The following is a 21,989-nucleotide window of genomic DNA, read 5'->3' on the forward strand; positions in this document are numbered from 1 at the left end:
TAATGCCTCGGTGCTTCACTACATGTACAGCACATATCAACGTTCTTAAGTTTCATTTATGTCTTCTGGGCAGACTGTGCAGACAGAGCAGGACTCCTGCGTCCTGAGCGTTCAGTATCTTACCCTTTCAGTGCATTTGGAGCATTTTATTCATCCTCCACTGGAAAATTGCTCAAGGAAATGATGCCCCAGACCCTCCAGCAAGGATATGACATACAGTTAAGTCAGCATCTTTTTTCTTCATTGACCAGTGCAAGCCTGGGAAACAGCCCATCAAGGGCAGTATCCCTCAGTCATTTAACTCTAGACCTATAGAAGTTCATCTGATCACAGTTTTTGCCCACGTTCTGAGCCAAGACTGCATTTATCATTCCCATTACAGCCTTTTTCATCTTTGTGCCCCAAGGGTCACTGCTGAAGTTGCACTGTGTGCAAAGACTGCGCCGCCACCAATGCTTTGATTGCAGTCATGATTTAGGCTCCTAGGAAAGCTTTGGTCTGAACTTTCCAGGGGATGGCATGCAAGATTGCACCCTCAGGCATAAGACCACTTCCAGAGGTACTGTACTTCAGTATCCCTTTTTCTCTCAGGGATCAACTCCTGCTGGTCCCTGACTGCAGTGAGAACCAGAGCCCTCGTGGTGCGAGGTGCAGCAGCAAACACTCTCTTATAATCCTTCACACCTCCACCACCCCTAAGGAAGAGAAATCTGCATACTGTGCCATTCCTGGGGTAGGACTGGTGTGATCTCTTTCCAATGTGTCAACTTGTGCTTCAGATAGCACCAGCAACAGAGCAAGTCCACCCACCCACACGCAGAAGGCTCAGGCAGAATCAGCATGTACGCTCCCACCCCATTTCTAAAACGGGGATATGAATACTACTGGCGTGCCATCTTCAAGGGACAGTAAAGTGTTAACCAAACGTTAGTACTGTTATACAATATGCCAGCTTCACATCACAGATGAGCAGAGTGTGACTTTGTCTGTTAAAGGCACAGGAAGATCACCGATTACAGGGACACACACACCCTTACAGATACCATCCCTGCAGGGCTTACTGAAATACGTGGACAACGTACCCATTGTGTTACCTTATGCCTACTGCAATAGTTATATTCAGACAAAAATAATGACAAAACAGTAACACCACTGAACTTTGGAATCAATGACTTCAGATGTTAACTTTCTGGCTTAAGCCCATTCTCATTATTACCAAAAAAATTACTACCAATTTTTCTATTTACCTTACTTAGAAAATTACTCACAAGAACTTGCAAAAGTCTCTTCCCTTATTTTTTTGTCTTTCCATGTCTTTCTTTTTAACCCCACTGCCATTTTACCAGATAATATACTTTCATAATTAATCATGATTATATGAATTTTCTTCATAAAGTAGGAGGGACCAGCTGACCATACAGCAAACGTCTGGATCATTTAGAATGGCCCCTTTGATCGCCTACAGCCCCTGGAAATCAACTTTCCTCCCAGATAAAGAACTGTATACAAAAAGTCTCACCTGTTCTTAGGCTCAGCAAATGGAGATGAGACATCTGGATCCAAAATGTGGTCAAGTTCTTTCTGGTTTTTTTCATACATCCTTTTTCTCTCTGTCAGCCCCTTGTTGTTATCAACCTGTGGGAAATCATAGTACCCCTTCCTCTTGGCTTTCAAGCGCAGCTTGTTGCGGTAATGTTCTATATCGGACTTCTGCTTCAAAGCCTTGTTCACCTAAAAGGCAAAAGGACATTTAAAGGATAGTGCTGGGCTGGCTACTTCCAAACCGTATTGTTGGAGCGCGCTTGATGCGCTGCATGTGTCATTTTACAGAGTGCTTTTTGTACCACACCATGCCATCTGTAAGCAGTGAGGAACTGCAAGTGAACAGAGTCGCTGCATTTTTATGGCTTGGCAGATGGTTAAATAATTTTAGCCTAAAAACTATGTACCATCACAACAGTGACTCACTGATACACCCACTGAAGAAAAGCACCCGTGATGTTAGCCAATTGTCGTGACCCAATGCCATGCTTGCTTTTGGGCACCACGGGGAGAGCTCACCGATGAAAACTCTTCTAGGGTCCCATAAGTACAGAGACATCGTCCCTCACTACACAAAACCTTAAATAAGTCATTACTGGTGGCTGGGGAAGAATTCCAGTGAAATATCATTGTGTGTTCCTCTTATTTATATGCTTCCTTACAAACCTGGTACAGGACTGTGTCAGAGACAAGATCCTTAAATAAATGGGTGTTTGTTTGTTGTGACCTGGTACAGGTCAGCTTCCATGGATGCTCCTAAGTATGAGGAAGTTTTTCCTCCTGCTTCAAATTGTCTGTTACATTGAAATGAGCAATTTACTTGGGCTTTGTGCTTCCAGAGTCAAATTCTACAGTCTTCTCACAAATTTCAAGAAATATACGTACAAGACAGCACATAGCACCAGGAGTGCCATCCTGTTGATTTACAGAAAACCTAAATCTAAATAAGCCTTTCTCTGAGTTTGGAAACTATGTGGTATGTCAGGGCTTAAAATACAAGTATGAAATGGAACACGACAGACTGCTCTAATCCAGGCCCACATGGGAAGCCTGACGACACTGTCTTTTACTGTGTCTTTCGCAGCAGCCTTCCCTGATGCTTTTAAGCAGCCTCAGGAAGAATCTGGCTGATCTTTATATGACCATTGCAGTGCAAGTTTGCGAACAAAACACCTCTCTGGCTTGTCCCCATCATGTTTAACAACTGTATAAAAGCCTCAGTCCTTTGTAAATAGACCAGTCTTGACTAAATCTACATAAAACCATGAATAATCATTCAAGTGTTGGAGCCAAAGCATGGGTTTTGGCCAGCGCCTGGATCACACGCTTGTGCCATCCCACTTTGTTCTCAGGAAACACCTGCACCCTCTGTGCACAGGCTGGCGTGCAGACTGGGCAAAGCCATGGGCCCGTTCCACCCCTCCTTGCTCTGAATGAGTTCTATTGCTCGGTATAGAAAGATCAGCTTGGGCCCCAGATGATCTATATACATTTCCATGTCCAGCCACAGAATTCATGTAGACAAAGATCTTACTCTGCTCTCTGCCTTCATTACTTATCTTGTTAAAACTAACGCAAAAGGAGAGAAGGATATTGAGAAGGTAGGAATATAGACAATCGCCTCTTCCAAGGTCACGTGCATTCACAGGTGCATTGCCAACGAACAGATCTTAAATTCTCAGGCCTCCAAGCTCACAATACTAATGGGACTTTATATAGCATCGGGTGAAAAGCTCCTACAAGTCTTCCACTCTAACAGGCTTAAGATTGTTCCACCTGTGGATGTAGCCAAGGAAACAGCTGGAGACATTATCAGACAGTCCTTACCTCTCCATTAATGATGGCAGATTCCTGGCTCCTATCTGATGCAGCATGAACAGCAGGGAGTGCCACGGGTTTGATAGCTATCAGCTGTACTGATCCAGAAGAGGTGTCGAAGGGGTCAATGGCAGATTTGGCAATGTTATCAAAGAGAATGCCTCCTTCCTCTTCATCACTTACGGGCACTAAAGCACATCAAACTTATTCAGCATAAAGACAGATATTTTTACTGCACGTTCAAGGTAAAATTCAGCAAGCACATGCTTTAGACTAATAATGTGCTCGGTACACTCGAGGAACAGACCTGGGAGACCTTTACACTGGAAAAAAATCCCATTAGGTTACAGATAACATTACGTATTGAAAGGATTATCTGACATGCCCCCAGAGAAGGTTGGTTTCCAATCTGCACTAATAAGATGGGGGAGGGGGGGGAAGAGAGAGAGAAAGAATGACACAGAAAATTGTATGAAAATGACAATGAAAGTCAAAGTACATCTTTTCCTAGGTTTCACATGGAAAAGACATTATATGCACACACACACACAAGTCTCTACATGTCAAGGCATCAGTGTCTTACACTGCAAGAGCATGGGCATTCTCAAAATTTCAAAAATAAACCTACTGATTTTAGCAAAAGTTATTAATACTAAAAATGCCATCTGTTAAAATGAAAGCTTGGCTTTTGTATGTTAAAGCATGCTTAAGACACTGATGGTGTCCAAGTTTATGTTATTTTTTTGCTTTGCAAAGCAGTACCTCAGGTGGCTGTAAAGTTAAACCATTAAAATTTCTTAAGAGATAGGAGAAGGCTTCTGAAAATCTTTGAAATTAAATGGCATGGTGAAGGATCTTTAGTTTTAGATTTCTATATAAATGGATAACACTTTCACATAAAATCGGGCCCTTTCTCCTCAAAATTTTGTTTGTAAACCTGCAGCACCTTGTCAGATGTTGAATCTTAAACCTTTTATCCTCATCTTGCAAAAAAAGAATGACTCTAAATCGTGAGCACAAATTCTTCAAAGAGATTCTTGCAAATATTTTTGAATAATTATGCTATTAGAGGGAAGAACATTTGCTCCATCTCCTAACTGACAGGAGCAGACATCCTCTGCTAAAGAACAAAGTGGTCTGCTCTAAATTTATTTCCTCTGAAAATACATTCTGTTTTAATATTTAATCACTGCACAAATTACAATGGACTTGTATAAACTCAGCAGTTTAGACAGCCAGTGATTTTGGTAAGAAAATATTTGACAGTGGTAACATAAAATATGAACCCACTGAGTAAGCTTATTATCTTTGTGTCAGTACTCAGTGTGGACTGGAGTTGACACTACTTGAGCTTTTGAGAAATAGATGGGTGAAATCATTCTGTCATTAAATATTGTCCCTCCGGCTCCACAGAACTGTCCAAATATGATAGAGAAATCTTTAGTGGGTCTGAAATCCCCTTGTCGCTCCTGGGGCTGTTCAAACACTCTGAATTTGTATGCTCACCGGAGCAAGCAGATCACAAGCCTGGCTCACCGAAATTAGCTGCCGGACTCCCGCTGATGACCACGCCACCAGGACACCACAGCAGCAAAATCAGATGAACGAAGAGATACTTGCCTGTCACAGACCGCACTGAACAGGAGGGCATTTACATTACAAGGAGTAGAAAAGTGAAGTATGGACGTTCTTCCCTCGGGGCATATTGAATCAGTTCAATTCTCAAGTAAGTCATCAGATGCAGTTCTGGAAGATGGGTGTTGCCTGTAATTCACCGCTGACACTGCCACGCTGCCCTAACAAGGTACCTCCATTATGACACGACTATCTCCAAGAGAGAAAAAGTTTGTCTGAATTGTATTTTTCACCAACAAAGATGGTCTCTCATGATGATTACAGCTCAGGTGAGCCTGGATGGTACCTCGTCAGCAGTCCAAGTACCAAGCAGCTGTGGGATTGCTTCTCTTGGCTGCCTGTCTCTGCAGTTGCCAAAACCAAGCATGCCCAAAAACCCTGGCTAATCATCAACTTGCGAAACGTGATGCTTTCCAAACATCTTCTGTGTACCCTACTTCAAGCAGAAGGCACCAAGAAGTGCAGCTGTGCTTCCACCCTAGTGTTTCAGAAGGACTGTTCTTGCTGAGACCTCGGCAGTGATCCCTAGGCACCCACAGAGAGCATGATTAGCTACAGATGCGTGGGTTGTCTCCTCAGACCTCATTTCAGGATCAGAAACCAAGAGTTTTGCTTAATTAAACAGAATTCCTCTGGTTCAAAGACTCATTAAAGAAAAGAAAAATAAAGGGTAAAGAGAATCAGGAATCACAGATGACAGCTACTTCTGATGTGGTACGTTAACACCAAAGAGCACCCTCAGTATATCAGCCCTCTCATTTGTGAGCACATTTCCTGCATCTACTGCAGGGCCATTGGCATGGAAATAATAGCCAAATGGGACTAGAAGTGGGAAGTCTATTCCACCTCATCTTAGCATTTGTTCATTAATTAGCATTTATAATATAAAAGTAGTTTTTTCCATTGCCCTTTTTTCACCGATGAGTGATGAAGAGAGCCTGTGATCTGCAGCTGCCAGAGTGCTGCTATAGTTTGTGTTGGCAGTGAAGCATAAGCAAGTACTGTTGGAATTTTAATATTTGCTCCTATCCATCCCTTCCCGAGAGAACTTACAACAAGCGTTTATAACTCGATTGAACCACAGCAACCTCTAAACTTTAAAAAACAAATCAAAGGGAGCTCAGAGAAAAGTAGGAATCCTGGAGTGTTTGTTTCTGCTGTGCGTCCCAGTCCCGGGCCAGCCCACCCATCTGAACGCCTCAGCTGGGAGAATGACCGATGGGCATGGAAAACTGCAGAAATCTGCCCAATTGGTCTTTATAGTCACTCACAATAAGCACACTTGCTTATTATAATTAGCAACACAGATTTAAAGTGATGCTTTTAATTTCTGTTTTTAACCAAATGCATACCAACATTTTAATGGACTCATTGTTCTTCTACTCTTGCTTGCACCGTCTGCGTGCACACAGTAGCAAGACTTAGAAGTTCAGCAGCAGAAAAGGCAAAAAAACACCTTAATCACCTACTTAACAGTAATTTCCCATCTCTGAAACATCTTGTGCTAGATATCTCATTCCACGTGATCCATCGAGATTGAATTACTCCTCCTAATCTTCCTGTGCCTGAAGTACATGAAGATAGATCCAAAGCAATCATTTATCCAGGTTCAGTGCCAACTGCAGTGAAGAACAGCATGGCACTGGGTTTTTGAAGAGCAAGACCACGGCTGAAGCTTTATCTCCACATCACTGCAGCTATTAGTAGACAAGATTTGCTAGATCAAAGCTGCTTCAGGGGCGCCTGCCCCCTCGTTGGGTGCAGCTCTGCGCTACGCACAGCCGGCGATGCCAGCAGGTGGTGCTACCCACTCGTGCCACTGGTCCTGCAGCCACTGGAAAAGGGGCTGTGGAACTGTAGCTCTGAACAGTTGAGAAACAATTAGATAAGTGGAATATTCTATTTTTATCTATTTATTAATTTACATTTAAAAAAAAGAGTTTCACTTTTGTCAGCCTAAGATTTCAATATGAAGGCCACACAAGATTTCTTCCCTCCTCTCTCTTTCCCTCCACCTTGTCTTCCCCCCTCCCAAATCAACATACGAGGACTGAAATACTTACCTGTAAAAAAAAAAAAAAAGAGAGTAAGGAAATCTAAATTACCTGCAGATCAGGTAACCTTACAGCAAAATACTTGAAACAAACATATGTGCTGTCCTGCTCAGAAGCAACCATTAGAACAATTTTGGAAGTACTCAGAAAAAGAATGACATAGATGGAAAAAAACATGTGAAGCCAAAACATGAGAAACTCACAAGCAGGTAGATGTGCTCTGCCTTTTCTTAGGTCATTCAATGAGGCATTAAAATTTTTCAAATTTTGTCTGAAGGGAATGCAAACATTATAGCCATACCTATAGCGGGCAATGAATTCTCCAAGAAACAGAAGGGCTTAAAATAATAGGAAAGAAAATAGACTATATTAAATGAAAATTGTAAGTTTGACAAAGAGCAAACTATGCCAGAGATCTAAAAGACTGTCTCCTTAGGAAAGAGCCTGTGTATGAGTATTCCAAACAGAAATCCTGAGTCCTGAATGTAAATTAATAATAGGGAAATAATTTTCATTTTAGAGAAAAATGTCTCTACATAGAAAAAAATTGGAAATTTTCTACATCTAAATCATTCAGTTTTTCAGCTGACTATCGCCAGAAAGGTATGAACAAGAGCTCTTAGCAATAAAGAAATGTATGCATCTGAAGGAGTTTATAAGCCTATAAGTAAAACACAAGTTTCCTAACATTAGTATCTGAACTTACGCAGGACTGAAATACCTCTCTGAGATACTGCAGTGTAACAGAAAACATACCTGTGTGTACACACCCCCCTTTCCAAAACACACCCAACTGTGAGACAGTGCAATTCTAAGCTCTTCACAAACAGCACAAACTTTATATTTTCAGAAAAGCGGGCAGCTTACAGACTAATGGAAGCAGCTCATGATTCCTCCTGGGTATTATTTTCTCATACGCAAAGTCTGCTAAACACCAGGCCACGTGTCTGAGGTGTTGCAGTCCTGGGTTTGCCTGGGATTCTGAAACAGGAGTTACCCGAGCAGGTTGTTTGAGATCTCTAAACTGACGTTTGCAGTTTTTTTATGAAACTGTACACCTGAGGTGTCTACCTTTCTATTAGCTGCTTGCTTCATTCACTTTCTGCGAAGGTGTCTTGTCCTTATGGGCAGAAGCAAGGATATCTCGGTGGTTATGTCTTCTCCTCCAACCGCATCTGCCTTATCTGTTTAAACATCAAAGTCTTTCAAAAAGAGACCATGTGTATCACAATGTTTGTAGAGAATCCATCAGCCCCTTTTCTTGTCTGGCACTTCTGTAACACCATCCTAGGCATGTTCAATAATTTAAAAAAAAATATTTAACTGAGAAGGATGATGACTGTACAAAGCAGATAGGGAAGGCATGAGAACCTACAACAGAAGTCACTTCTTTAAGAAAGAAGTGCTCTATGAGTTTTAAAAAGCTTTGCAGAAACTGTTTTCTGTTTGCACAACAAAACCGTGCATTTGTTTTCTTCAGTCCTGAGATGTTAGTGAAAGATCACAACCATCCAGACTGCCACTGGACCTGATGGCGTGAACATCTCCATACGCTTCGGGCTGTTGCTTGGATGAGGACTGCTGTCAGACTCAATTAGTGGCAGAGTAAAGCTCATCTGGAGGGGAAGGCAGATGTGAATTAAGAAATACTTAATTGTGCAACCACCTGCAGTTCCCCGTTCCTTCAGAGGTCTGCTGCAACAGGCACCTCAGCAACACAGGATAAGGTATTTTCTCGCCATAAGTAAAGCAATCAAGACCGGCTCAAAAAGAAAAACTGGCTCAAAAAGAAAAAGACGAGCTGGGTTAGCCATGCTGACCTAAAAGAGATCAAGCAGAAGGTATTTTCCACTTATTTAGGCATGTCCTACCACACCCATGAACAGAGCACCTGGGTGGCCCCAGTCATGCAGTGTGGACAACTCGGAGGTGCTGTTTGTTCTCCCTCTCCAGGGAAAGAGGTGGTGGAGCAATGGCAGCTTTTGCTTCTGTAGGAGTGTGAAGAGGCTCAGAAACGTGGCTCAGAAGTTCGCAGAATAGGTTACAACACTTGGCTGCCTCTTGCAAACCAAAGTCACATGGAGAAAGCAGTGGGAAGTGGTGTTGGCTACGTCTGAAATAATAAAGGGTTCACTGCCACCAGCAGGATGTTAGCGCTCTCTATATTTAAAACACACACACACACACAAAAGACAGTGGAAGAAAAGGAAACAGTATGGAGAAATATTAGGCTATGTCACACAAGCTGAAATCTTTAGGGGAAAAAAAGAATCAATGTGTAAAGCTTCTGGGAGGCTCAAGGAGAATTAGTAACTGGTGCCAGTATGAGGGATTTCAGCTGAACAAGTGGATTTTGGTTTTGGGGCTGGGTTTGGTTTTTTGGGGGTTTTTTGGGGGGTTGGTTTTTTGTTGTTTTTTTTTTTTTACACCCCCCTATGGCTAAATGTCAGGAAATTACTCCAGAAAAGCCTAGGAGTTTACTGTGGGGGTGTGAAGAGTTAGATTATGATCCCCACTAAAACTTTCTGGGGCAAATGAAGCTAATGCTTCAGGATGAGGGAATGAATGATGAAAAGAATAGACTCCTCTCTCTATACCATAAATTATTCCTAGTACTCCAACTTCTCAGTCTTTCAGAGACACAGGCATCATGAAAGGGAATCATCTCGCTTCACATCTGCACATATGCTCCAGTGCAGTTGTCTGGTCTGCTTCCTTACTGGAAAGAGAAAGGTAAGCACCTCCAGAGCAGAGAGATCTGTCCCAGTTAGCTGTGACCCTCTGGAGTTACTAGAGAGCCTACCTCCTTAGGTTAGATTAGATTAGCCAGCCAACTTTAAAGGACCAAAATTTGGCAAGATGAAGCCCTTTCCACTTGTGTTCCACCCCACCCAGCACAGAATAGGCAGATGAAGGGTGTGGGATGTTCGCTAGGATACGCCAGACCCTCCAGCTAACTGTGCCAAAGCAGACTGCTACACGCTGCTCCCGGATTCAGTCGCTGTTGCCATATTTCATTTTCATTTGAGTCACTACAGACAACTGCTCAGAAATTCAGAAAAGCTGTCTCTGACGCTGAGCTGCCACATCAGTGTGGAAACTGGTGGCCCACACTTCCCTAGAACAAAGGAGGCAGTGTATCATAGCTTGGCTGAGTTACATCCAAAAATCCCTTTGATTCCAGCTAAGCCAATAATACAGCCGAGTTTTCCTCCCCGGCACTTTGTTCCTGCAGACACCTGATTTTCAGATATCCCTACAAAGAACAGAAGGAAAAAATAATTAAAAATTTATATGACAGCTTCTGCCTGGACAGAGAAAAATATAGCCTTAGAGACGATATTTAAAAAAGGAGTGAGGTCCCTGAGGTTACATCTATTTTGAAAGACAATGTCCAAAGGCTTGGAAGATGAGAAGAAGTGTTCCAGTTGGGATTCCTAGGAGGAGGAAAGGAAGATTTCTTACACAAGTTTGAGTCTTTACAAATATACACCTGTGATGTGTGTCTGTTCATGATGATGAAGTTCAAATGCAAAACTGGGCTCAACTATACGAATTCTCAGTCCAAAAGGTATGGAGTTATGTGCTTCATTAAGAACTACGAGCAAACTAAAGTCTTCCTTTTTCTGAAAACAAACAACGAAATCGCACCCTCATGAAGATGCTAATGGGAAGGTTGCAAGATCAGGCACTTAAAGTTTGGAAAAACAACCTACATAACTTCCACTGGCTTCATTTTGTGACGAGCTGAAGAAAGAAAAGTTGTTTGTAGGCCTACTATAGTTCCTTAAGTATGTGTGGGTTCAGCCATTTGCTTCTCCCTGAATGACGTTAGGCCTGATAAAACGATAGGGAAAGTGCTAATATCCTGTTGTTCTCTTACAAACCCACCTCAGAAATTGGCAGTACCTCTGCTGGCTGATTAATTCATCTCACCGTCCTCCAACATATGCAATTGGGCACTTTTAAAAAAAGGTTTTAATTTTATTTTTTTAAGTGGCCAAAGTAAATGAAAGCCCAAGTCATCAACTTTTAGAAAGGAAACTTCCTATTAGAATACTAATATATGGTTTCCGAGGAAAACGAAAGGAAAAAAATGCTATTACCTTACCAACATTTATCACTATTTTAATACCAATAGATATTTTATTTGTGCTTTCTGTAGAAATAATGCTCAGCTAAAGAATTGTCCTGATCCTCCAAAGCATCAGGTCCTTAAAGGCCAAGCCTATCAGTCTGTGGTGTTTCACATTGTTCACTCTCAGGCTTGACACACTCCATTTGGAGTCAATTTTGATACAAGCCGTATAGAGTTTATGTACTGAGGTAACATCCAGTGCTGTCATTTCTCCGTGTAACTAAATGTCAGCAAGAAATAGAATCTAAAATTGGTCTGTAACTATGGCAACTAATGAGCCATTCTAACTTGGAGTCCCCAAATCAAACATGTGACCATCAAGGGATTCATTCCAGTTTTAAGATGCTGCTTTTTAGAGAAGAAAATGTGCTGCTGCTTTTGCTGACACACGCTTTAGGGGAGTCAGCCTACAGCCAGGCTAGAGAGCTGGAGCAGGTTCAGACAAACAACTAGGAGAAAAGCAGCTTCTCTCAAACTGGAAGAAAAACAGCCAACACATTCTATTGATGCTAATCATGCTGGATAGAGATAAAACCCTGAAAAAAACCCCCAAAAATCTGAGATTACAACAGTGTGTGTAATCATAGCACTGGGGAACAAAGTATAAGCCCCGTGGTGAAAATTAATGGGTGCCTGATTTTTACTTTTTAATTTCAACTTCAATAGGCATTTGGGATCACAGAACTCAAAAGACAAAAACACATCTGCACATGCATATAAAAATAAATGTGGGGCCAGCTCCATAATTCTGTTAAGGGGGAGGCCATTTTATTTCCCATGGCCACATAGAAGAATCATAGAATAGTTTGGGTTGGAAGGGGTAAAGGCCATCTAGTCCAGCCCCCCTGCAATGAGCAGGGACATCTTCAACTAGAGCAGGTTGCTCAGAGCCCCGTCCAACCTGACCTTGAATGTTTCCAGGGATGGGGCATCTACCATCTCCCTGGGCAACCTGTGCCAGTGTTTCACCACCCTCACTGTGTAATATTTCTCCCTTATATCTGGTCTAAATCTGCCCTCTTTTAGTCTAAAGCCATTACTCATCCTATTGCAACAGGCCCTGCTAAAAAGTCTGTCCCCATCTTTCTTATAAGCCCCCTTTAAGTACTGGAAGGCTGCAATAAGGCCTCTCTGGAGCCCTCTCTTCTCTAGGCTGAACAATCCCAACTCTCTCAGCCTGTCCTCACAGGAGAGGTGTTCCAGCCCTCTCACCATTTTTGTGGCCTCCTCTGGACCCGCTCCAACAGGTCTGTGTCTTTCCTGTGCTGAGGGCTCCAGAGCTCGATGCAGGACTCCAGGTGGGGTCTCACCAGAGCGGAGCAGAGGGACAGAATCCCCTCCCTTGACCTGCTGGCCACGCTTCTTTGGATGCAGACCAGGACACGGTTGGCCTTCTGGGCTGCAAGCGCACATTGCTGGCTCATGTCCAGCTTTTCATGCACCAGTACCCCCAAGTCCTTCTCGGCAGGGTTGCTCTCAATCCCTTCATCCCCCAGCCTGGATTGATACCGGAGGTTGCCCCAATCCAGGTACAGGACCCTGCACTTGGCCTTGTTGAACCTCATGGGCACATTCCTCAAGCTTGTCCAATTCCCTCTGGATGGCATCCCATCCCTCAGGTGTGTCGATCGCACCGCTCAGCTTGGTGTCATCTGGGAACTTGCTGAGGGTGCACTCGATCCCACTGTCTATGTCGCTGATGAAGATATTAAACAGTACTCGGTCCCAGTACAGACCCCTGAGGGACACCACTCATTACCGATCTCCATCTGGACGTTGAGCCACTGACCACTACCCTCTGGATGAGACCATCCAACCAATTCCTCATCCACCCAGTAGTCCACTCATCAAATCCACATTTCTCCAACTGAGAGAGAAGGATGTTGTGGGGTACCGTGTCAAAGGTCTTACACAAGTCCAGGTAGACAACATCAGTAGCTCTTCCCTTGTTCACTGGTGTAGTCACTCCGCCACAGAAGGCCACTAGGTTGGCCAGGCCCTTGGTGAAGCCATGCTGGCTATCTCGAATCACCTCCCTGTTCTCCGTGTGCCTTAGCAGAGCTTCTAGGAGGATCTGTTCATGATCTTTCCAGGCATAGAGGTGAAGCTGACGGGTCGGTAGTTCCCAGGGTCTTCCTTGCTACCCTTTTTAAAAATGAGTGCAGTGTTTCCCTTTTTCCAGTCTCCAGGGACTTCACCTGACTGCCAGGACTTTTCAAATATCATGGAGAGTGGGTTGGCAACTACATCAGCCAACTCCCTGAGGACTCTGGGGTGCATCTCGTCAGGTCCCATAGACTTGTGTGTGTTCAGGTTCCTCAGGAGGTCTCGAACTTGATCTTCTCTTACAGTGGGAGGGACTTTGCTCCTCCAGTCCCTGTTTTGCAGTCCATCCACTCAAGAGGTGTGGGAAGAGAGACTGGCAGTGAAGACTGAGGCCAAAAAGTAGCTGAGTACCTCAGCCTTCTCCTCGTCCATTGTTACCAGTTTGCCAGTTTTGCACATCAAGTGGGGTACTCTTTCTTTGACCTTCTTTTTCTGGGTGGTATACCAGTAGAAGCCCTCCTTATTATTCTTTGCATCCCTTGCCAAGCTTAGCTCCCAGCCACATCTTCCTACTCAGAAGCTGTTCTGAAAGGCTTGTGTCAGGAAACTTTCTTAAACATATCTTAAAAGATATGCCCACAGGTAAAAAGTCCCCATCTCCTTACTAGGGAACAATGTATTTATTCCCCTTATATCTGTGCCTGGAAAATACCAAGGAACCCTTTGTAGGGTCATGGCAGTCAAGAGAAGAAAGCTCCTCTAGAAGTAGCTGAAGTCTCTACCAGGAGGAGGGATCTGCAGAAAAGGTGTTTCATGCACAGGTTCCTTCAAAGCCAGAACAGTCAGATGGAAACAGACCACATATTTCATATTTTGTATATATGCTATACTATTACCTTTTAAACAGGTAAACCCAGCTTTTTCTTTCTGCCACAGAAGCTCAAGGTCTTGCTGCCAGCTTGCAGTAAGAACAAATGACAAATAACCATACTGTGAATTGATTATACACTAAAGACGTTTTCCTAGAAATCATTTAGCTCCTTTGCTGCTCCTAACAAGGAGCACCTTGACCATACTAAACATCACCATCATTCAGGGTTTTTTTTGGAAGGCAGAAGAGAGAAGGTAAAATAAACACATAAACAAAGCAGCTACTAGTTTTCCACATAATTTGAAAAGTGCCTAGTTATTGTTATCAAATAAAGTTGAAGCTAGAATTATAATGAAATTAAGATTTAAAATAAAGGGTCAGTATTCCATTATACTACATTGAAAGGTTTCTTTAAATAGCATGTGTATGTTCTAGAAACATACTACAGCCCAGATCAAGAGAGGATGTTAGGCGTTAGTCAATTCTTTAACAAAGAAACTGAAAGTTCTTACCAATTTTCTTTGAAGATTTAAAACCTAACGAAACAACAAAAAAACTTCACTAAGTTATTTTGCCTATGTGTATAAACATAACCTGACGCTGTTTTTTAATATTGGCTTTCCTGGATAGGGAAGAAAAACCCCAGCATAAATTACAGCTTTTAACACTGGAAACTATAAACGTTGTTGTCTCATAAAATGAGCTACATTTGAAACGGTGAAAAAATAATTACAATCCTTGAAACTTAGAACCATGAAATAGTGTTATGCTGTCTATGGAAAAAAAAAAAAAAGAAAAAAAAGACCTCACTGAGAAAGACCAGTCAGAATACTTATTACAGGTCTGGAGTAATCAGTAAAGTCACAGGTCTGTCAGAAGAAAGCAGTATAGGTGACAAACACATAACAAAAGAAAATGAACAACTTCACTTCTCTGTGTGAATGTGCAAATGCACATAAACCTCAGTGAAGTTGATTTAAAAAACAGATTACTACAATTATATCAACTGCACGTTCCCCACAAGATGTGATGCTCTATGGTACGTGTGTGGAAAGAGCAGAGGGCACAAACGCAGCATGGTTTTGCTGTAGGGCACAAAGGCCATCCCCGGTGCTGTCTCTGTATCGCACTGTTATTCCTGCCGGGGCAGCAAAGCCTTTGCGCAACACTTTAGTATGAGGCACAATGATCCTCAAGGGATTATGTGATTTGGTACCAGGAGAACCCCACAGAGGTTATCTGGGTGTTTTACTGGAAAAAGTAGAAGATAAGATAGCTACACTAAGATTTTCTCTTGATCTGGCTCCTCCTTTCCACACTTACATTTTTAACAAAGAAGAATCGCAGCCTTGTGATCAGGATGGAATCTGATGAGATCGCATCCAGTTTAACTCCCTCCCTTTAGAGGGAAATGTTAATTGGTTCAGCTACAGTGTTTTCTGTTCGTACAGAAAATATAGCTATGGAAGCAAAGCTATAACTCAGGAGAAATAAGGAGAGACGCAGGCAAAAGAAAAGCAAGGAAGAAAGGGGATTGCATTCTACTCTGGTCAGATGTTCCTGACACATCTCGAGTCACAAGGTCACCACTATCAACCAAAGGCTTGTAAAAAACATCCAGCGTAAGATCCTAGGTGCATCAGGAAAAGCTGACAGTAAGTGTTAATAACAAAAAGGTGTAATGAGGATGATAAGAGATGGAGAGTTAAACCTCTTGGACGTCTCACACTTTCTCAAATTAATTTTTACCTAATTAATTAATCTTCGTCAGATCTGGGCCAGCTCAGCAACAGCAGTAATGGAAATTAATATCTTAGGGCTCTACACAGGAAAAAAACCCAAAACTGTAAACCCTGTCCACCTACAGCGCAGCATCATGTCTTCATTAGTTTACTGGTATTTAAAGAAAGAAAAGAAAAAAAGTAAGAAAGAAAACTTGCAAAGGCCCACACGAAGAGTAAACACCATACTGTTTCATGCAAGGTTGAGAAATAGTTCTAGCGGTAAAAGGGAAAAAAACCCCAAAGAGCTATGAACAGAAAATGCCAAAGTGCCGCTGGAGGTATAGGAAGATGGTTCCAACACAGCTAGTGCCTGTGTGGGTACCACGACAGGGGCGGCTGCGAGCAGCTTTCACCAAGAAACATTTCTCACCGTTTCTTTTCCTTCCTTCGTCTTTTGCCACTTTTTGGGGTGCCATTACTTTCTGGATGGAGCTCCGGCCGGAGCTGGGCTTTCCCGACCCGTTGCTGACGATGGAGCCGTTCTGACTCGGGGACCGGCTGCAAGTAACCATAGCAACAAGGGAGGCTGTGAGTGCTTCCTTATAAACCTCCTTGCAAGGTTATTTCATTCGCACGCTTTGCATCACTGAGTTTTCAGGTCTGATTTTGTACTAAAAGGAGACAGACTATAAACTGCACGCGGAAAGGCAGTAAAGGCAGGAACAGAGCGGCAGTGGGAGAACACGACTCCTCAGTTCGCGCAGGGCTGATGGGCATCTCGGTGGCATCGAAAGCAAACACTTCCCATGCACAACCCCCACAATGACACAAGCGGCACCGCAGAGGACAAAAAATCCCGTTATCCATTCAGTGCCATTTACACAGCTAAAATAAAGCAGACCCTTGTTTTTATATATATATGGCTAAACTAATGCCTTGATTATTTAGCCTGCATTTACACTCAGCTATTGTCAGCCACAATGCAAATTCACTCACTCAATTTACATGTACACTCACGTAACGTGATAAGAAATGGTTTTTGGTTTTGGTTGTTCTGGGGGCTTTGGGGGGTTTGGGGTTTTTTTTCCCCTTTACACAGAACGTGGTTTATCCAGCACCGTTATTTGCTGAAACTCCTGAGAAAATGCTGGTTTTACTCAGCCACTGCATATCCTTGCCCTGAACCTGGCCCCTGCGCAGTGTGAGGAGGAAGGGCAGAGCGGAACCGCTGCGGGCGTTCAGTCCCAACGAGGGGCAAGAACAGAAACGAGCCGTGGAACTCCGGCAAGCTCTTCTTTTTGGGGTGGGAAAATTACTCAAATACACTAATGCACAAGTTGGGAGAAGCAGATCAAAGTAGAAAATATCAAATTTGATGCTACTCCACATCCAAACACAGTGTCACGTGGTTTCTACACATGAAACTTGCCACAGGAATGAAAACTATCTACAGGAGCTGCATAGTTTCTCATGCACCTATCTGCAATTTGTCACCCTGAATTGTCGTGGCCAATGACAGGATAATGTAAAACAAAAAAACCCAAATCAAGTTCTACTGCTGTCACAATGACTTTATATCCAGGAAATGGTACTAAAGCAAAACAACTGTAAAAACCATCCTGTAAATTATTGCCAATACTATATTGCCAGTTTGAAATATCCATTTACCTCCAGTTCTGACTGCCCTGTCTGGTGTAAGCAGAGAGCATTTACTGTGGTCAGAACAGGAAGGGACAAGTATGAGAAAAGTAATTTGTAGGGACTCTCTTTTGAAGATAGTCCAGGTGGAAATATATATAATTTTAAACAAGGCTCTTTCCACCTGCAGGGCTTTAGGAGAACTCAGCATGCAAACCTGCTCAGCTCAGCCCAGCCTGAGGATTTTCTTGTGAAATTCTATTGAGAATAAATATCTTGAAAAGTAGCATTTCTCCCCTGGAAACCCTTCTGTCACTGCTAATGAATAATTCCAGTCCAGTGGAAAAAAAAAAAAAAAAATCATCCAGGGACAGAACAACACCTGAAGAAAATCTGCTCCACGTGGGAACAAGGAAAAGAAGTGAGTATGGATAGCTTGCACAATTATTTCTGCTGCCACTAATCTAAATATTCATCCTTTTTAAGTGGCCATCGTATTATTAACTGTGAAGTTTCCTTCAGTGGCAATATCAGAGAAGATATTCTGATCAGTTACCAGCCACTTCATGGCAGTCTGATTTAAATTGACCTTTCCATGCTGCAAAGTAGCCTGGATGAAAGAGCAAATACATAAAGGTCAAGAAATATTTCTTCATCTTCAGAAACCATTAAACTCCCTCCCCAGAAACAGCTCCTGGGAATGAAAAAGTCTAAAATTCTGCATGTTCTCACTTACCCAGGTAATCACCCTGAAGGAGGCAAAACTAACTTAGTTATTTGCTTAGAAAGGCACCAAGGTTCAATACGTTTTATAATGAGAAGAACTTTCTTGCGAATTCGTGGATCAATTTGCTTATCAACGTTTGTTTAAATTTGTGCAGATTAAGTAGAGAGGGATTTCTGTGCTCAAAGGGCTGAGTGAAATGCTTAATCACTTTTGTTAGAGGATTAATTAATAGGGCTGGTTTACATTTTTTGTGTGTGTTTACACACAGCTTTGGAGAGGCTTCAAAACATTTTAAAGAACAGTTCCTGCAAAGGCTTGATCTGTGGTGGCCCAGCACCAGCAACCACAGCTGGTCTCATGGTCATCTTCCATTTGTCATTCCATCAGAGGACAGAAGACTTCAAAAGGGACAAGTGCTGTTTGGTTCACACGGGCTATATAACCCAACTCTCACTGTTTGGGCGACTTATGGTGTGAACAACACATCGCTGACACTAAAGGGCATAACAATGGCTTATACCCAAACCCAGCAAGGCAATTGCAGGAACCAGGGGAGTTCTCAGCTGGCTTACTCTTCTCTATTGGTACTGCCTGTAGACAGCTCTCTCCATATTCCAGGTGATTTACCACACAACCGTAGAAGTATGCCAAACCAGACACCAGCTCAGGAGCCTTCTGTTTCCATTCTTCTATAGGGAAAACCTCAGTTTATGACAAATGAGGAGGTCTTGCCCCCCATGAAGAGCAGCAGCACCAGGTCCTCCAGTCCCACACCATGCGGGCTGGCACCTTCCAGCCTGGCATCTCCCATGGCTGCAGATGTCTCCAGTGCGTCCTCGTCACAGCGTTCAGCAATAGCATGCTGAGTTTTCCAAGCTTTTCCATTACTCCAAAGGGGAAAATATCATTGTGCATTGACAAGTACTAGATGAGGTGACTCAACTACGAAGATTTGATTTTCTATAGAATTTCTCTGCACTAGCCAGATAGTCTTCTTTTATGTTATCAAGTCCCTTCAAGAGGCAAAGACTGTAGTGCCAGGGAACTAGATAACAACTGTTACCTCTACTCAGGCTGTTTACCTAACGGTTTTATTTTCCTCTGTTCCCTTCAGTATCATTCTTTAGCAATAAAAAGCTGGTGGTCCTCCACTGAAAATTAATTTCAAGGAGAGTGGGTCAAGAAAAAATGGACCTGAAGCATGCAAAACAGCTAGGATGAAGGGATAATCTGCTTTCCTTGCTTGAGATGACAGACAGAAGAAATAACGTCCTTCAGCTATTCTGATGATGATTGAGGGTAGACATGAGGTAAAACTTCCTAACAGGAAAAGTAGTGAAGAACAGCTTGCTTGAGGAGGCTGTGATCATCCCACCACTGGAAGACTTTAAAAAAGGTAGATAAAGTTGAGTTAGGGGTGTATTTGACCCTGCAGTGGAGAAAAGGAAGAGCCATATAGCTTCCTGGGGACCTCCTAATCTGTGATCCTACAACCCTGTAGAGTTACTATGAAGAAATCACAAACCTGGAACACTTTACCCTAGTCACCGATGTTATGTAGTCTATTCTTACACTCTCAAGAGTTTTGTCATGTGGTAGATGCTTTGGATCTAGAGGTCTTCCATAATTTAGTGGATATTTAGAGTTTGCCCTTCTGCTAATGAAGACATTGGGTGCAATTCTGGAGCGACAGTCTGTCAGTGGAGCTACAGCAACTTACAATGGCTGAGGTCCTGTCTTTTGGTTCATTTGAGAAATGATTGGTGTTCATACTCCAGATACCATGTTTCGTTTGGGTTCGTCTCTTGCACAGCACCAGCACACATATGAGAGCCGCTTCCCATTTACCTCCTCTATGCATGTACAATCTGTGAAGACTTCACTTCATCTTGTGTTTTGCAGCACTCTTACACATCCAGCACAGACCAGCATTATGCCAAGAATAAATCATGGAGGAACCATCTGCCACACGCAGAGCCTGGGTGCCAAACCTTACAGGTTTTTCCTAAGCAACCAGCAGCATATACTCCCTTCCATCCCTCCATGGAAACATGCCAGTCTGTACCTTTTCCTTGTTTCATTGGATTTGGCGGTTTTGATGGTGCTCCCATCCTGCATAGTTTCTCTCTCCTGGGAGGCAGGAGCATCTCTAACTGGAAGTGGAAGTACGACAGTCTCCTGAGTTACAGGTAAAACCTCATCTTCAGCTCCCTGCTGACCTAAGTGTTGCTTGGCATAGTCAAAGCCTTGTACTGGCTGCAAAAAAAGTGAGAGAAAAAAAGAAGTTTCCAGCATGCATCATATATAAATTTCCCACTTCAATATAAAATCCTCCATTCCCCCTTAACTTCTTTAATTGCATAAGTGACAGGTAAAAATATGTAGATTGCCATATGAATGCCCAACAAGAAAGCAATTTTCTGACAAGATCTCCATTCCACATATTTTAAACATGATTAATTAGTATAAAATTGATCTTGGTTAACCTTTCTTACCCTGCTGTAACACCCCCAGAAATTTCTTTAACAGACAATGGAAGAATGAACATACGGAATAAACAATTAAGGAGGAAGAAAAATAAGCCCATACAGAAAATGGAAAACCTTCTCTATGAAAAAAAATCTTGTCTTTCCAAAGAGAGTGGGAGTAATTTATTCCAAATCAAGACAAAGTAAAAAAGGCACACATAAAAGTTTCATGGGCAACATTTTCCAGAAAAGGATCTTTTTCAGATCAATGAAATTACATTACCCTTGGTTTGCCAGTTGCCTACTGGGAAGGTTGTTCCTGGCTTCACTTGTTTCTCTCGGGAAGCGGCATTCGCAAGAGCCTTGCAGCAGGATGGCCGAGCACCGTGTGCCATGCCTCTCCCGCCCCAAAGCCGGCCGGGCTTTCCCTGCTGCCTCTGCCAGGAATAAGCAGAACTGACCCAGGCCTTCTGGATAAAGCAGCCACCAAAAGGTGGATTCTCTTAATGGAAAAATTGAAGCATTTAAGCAAAACTTAACTTTCCAAATTGCATTTTCTATTGGGGAAAAAAAAGAGAAGGGGGGGAAAAACAAAACCACGCAACAAAAACAACCAACCAACAAACAAACCACAAACTGCATTTTCTGCTGGAAAAAAAGAGAAGCCGGGGGGAAAACCACTCAAAGATATTCCTCACCACTTCTGGAAAAAGTATGTAGCATAAAAAAAAAGTTCTTGCTACACTAAATTGAATTAATTTACCAAAAACTGGAAAGATGTCCTTCCTAAAGTACAAAGACTATTGACAGAATGCTAAAAAAGCACCATAAAACACTTCAAAGGTGAGCAAAGGTGATTTTAATCCTCAAACAGACTCTGGGAAACACTTTAGAATTAGGCAGTTTATAACTGAATAGTCTCTCTCTCAGGTTCCTGTCATGTTTTCATTGAATATTTTAGCTCCAGAAGAAAATCAGCTGGACAAGATATTTGCTGATGGCAGAGAAAAAGGATGAGCTCTGAAAAAACATTTTCTCTTGTTCTGTCCCTTACTAAATCTGGGCTATAGCTATAAATACAGATAAATTTCCTAGGCGATCTCAGTCTGAAAAAAATGGGGCTGTCTTCTATTTTTTAAAACAAAACATGCATTCCCAATCTCCTGTTTGAGCTGAGGCTGATGTCTAGTGTGCGGCAGTACTCCTCCGGTAAGTAGCTCCAGCGCATTAAGGAGATGCTAGCTGGGCTAATCCTGATTTGGGAGAGCAAACGTCTCCACACATTACCACGGTGGAGCTTGCAACGTACCAGAGACGTGCCAGTTCAC

General features: G+C 42.6%; 1 protein-coding gene across 1 annotated transcript in view; it reads right to left on the reverse strand.

Annotated features, from left to right (window-relative positions):
- The window catches only part of KIAA1549L (KIAA1549 like), a gene marked incomplete at both ends in the record, with an annotated part of 141,459 nt that overhangs the window by 33,853 nt on the left and 85,617 nt on the right, over window positions 1-21,989 (reverse strand). Inside the window, 4 exons of the mRNA XM_082000306.1 lie at window positions 1,520-1,731; window positions 3,370-3,548; window positions 16,259-16,386; window positions 20,259-20,449. Coding sequence (XP_081856432.1) covers window positions 1,520-1,731; window positions 3,370-3,548; window positions 16,259-16,386; window positions 20,259-20,449 — 710 coding nt within the window. The remainder of the gene's footprint in view (window positions 1-1,519; window positions 1,732-3,369; window positions 3,549-16,258; window positions 16,387-20,258; window positions 20,450-21,989) is intronic.

This window comes from Phaethon aethereus (genome assembly GCF_964289735.1).
Source record: "Phaethon aethereus genome assembly, chromosome: 5".
Taxonomy (NCBI): Eukaryota; Metazoa; Chordata; class Aves; order Phaethontiformes; family Phaethontidae; genus Phaethon; species Phaethon aethereus.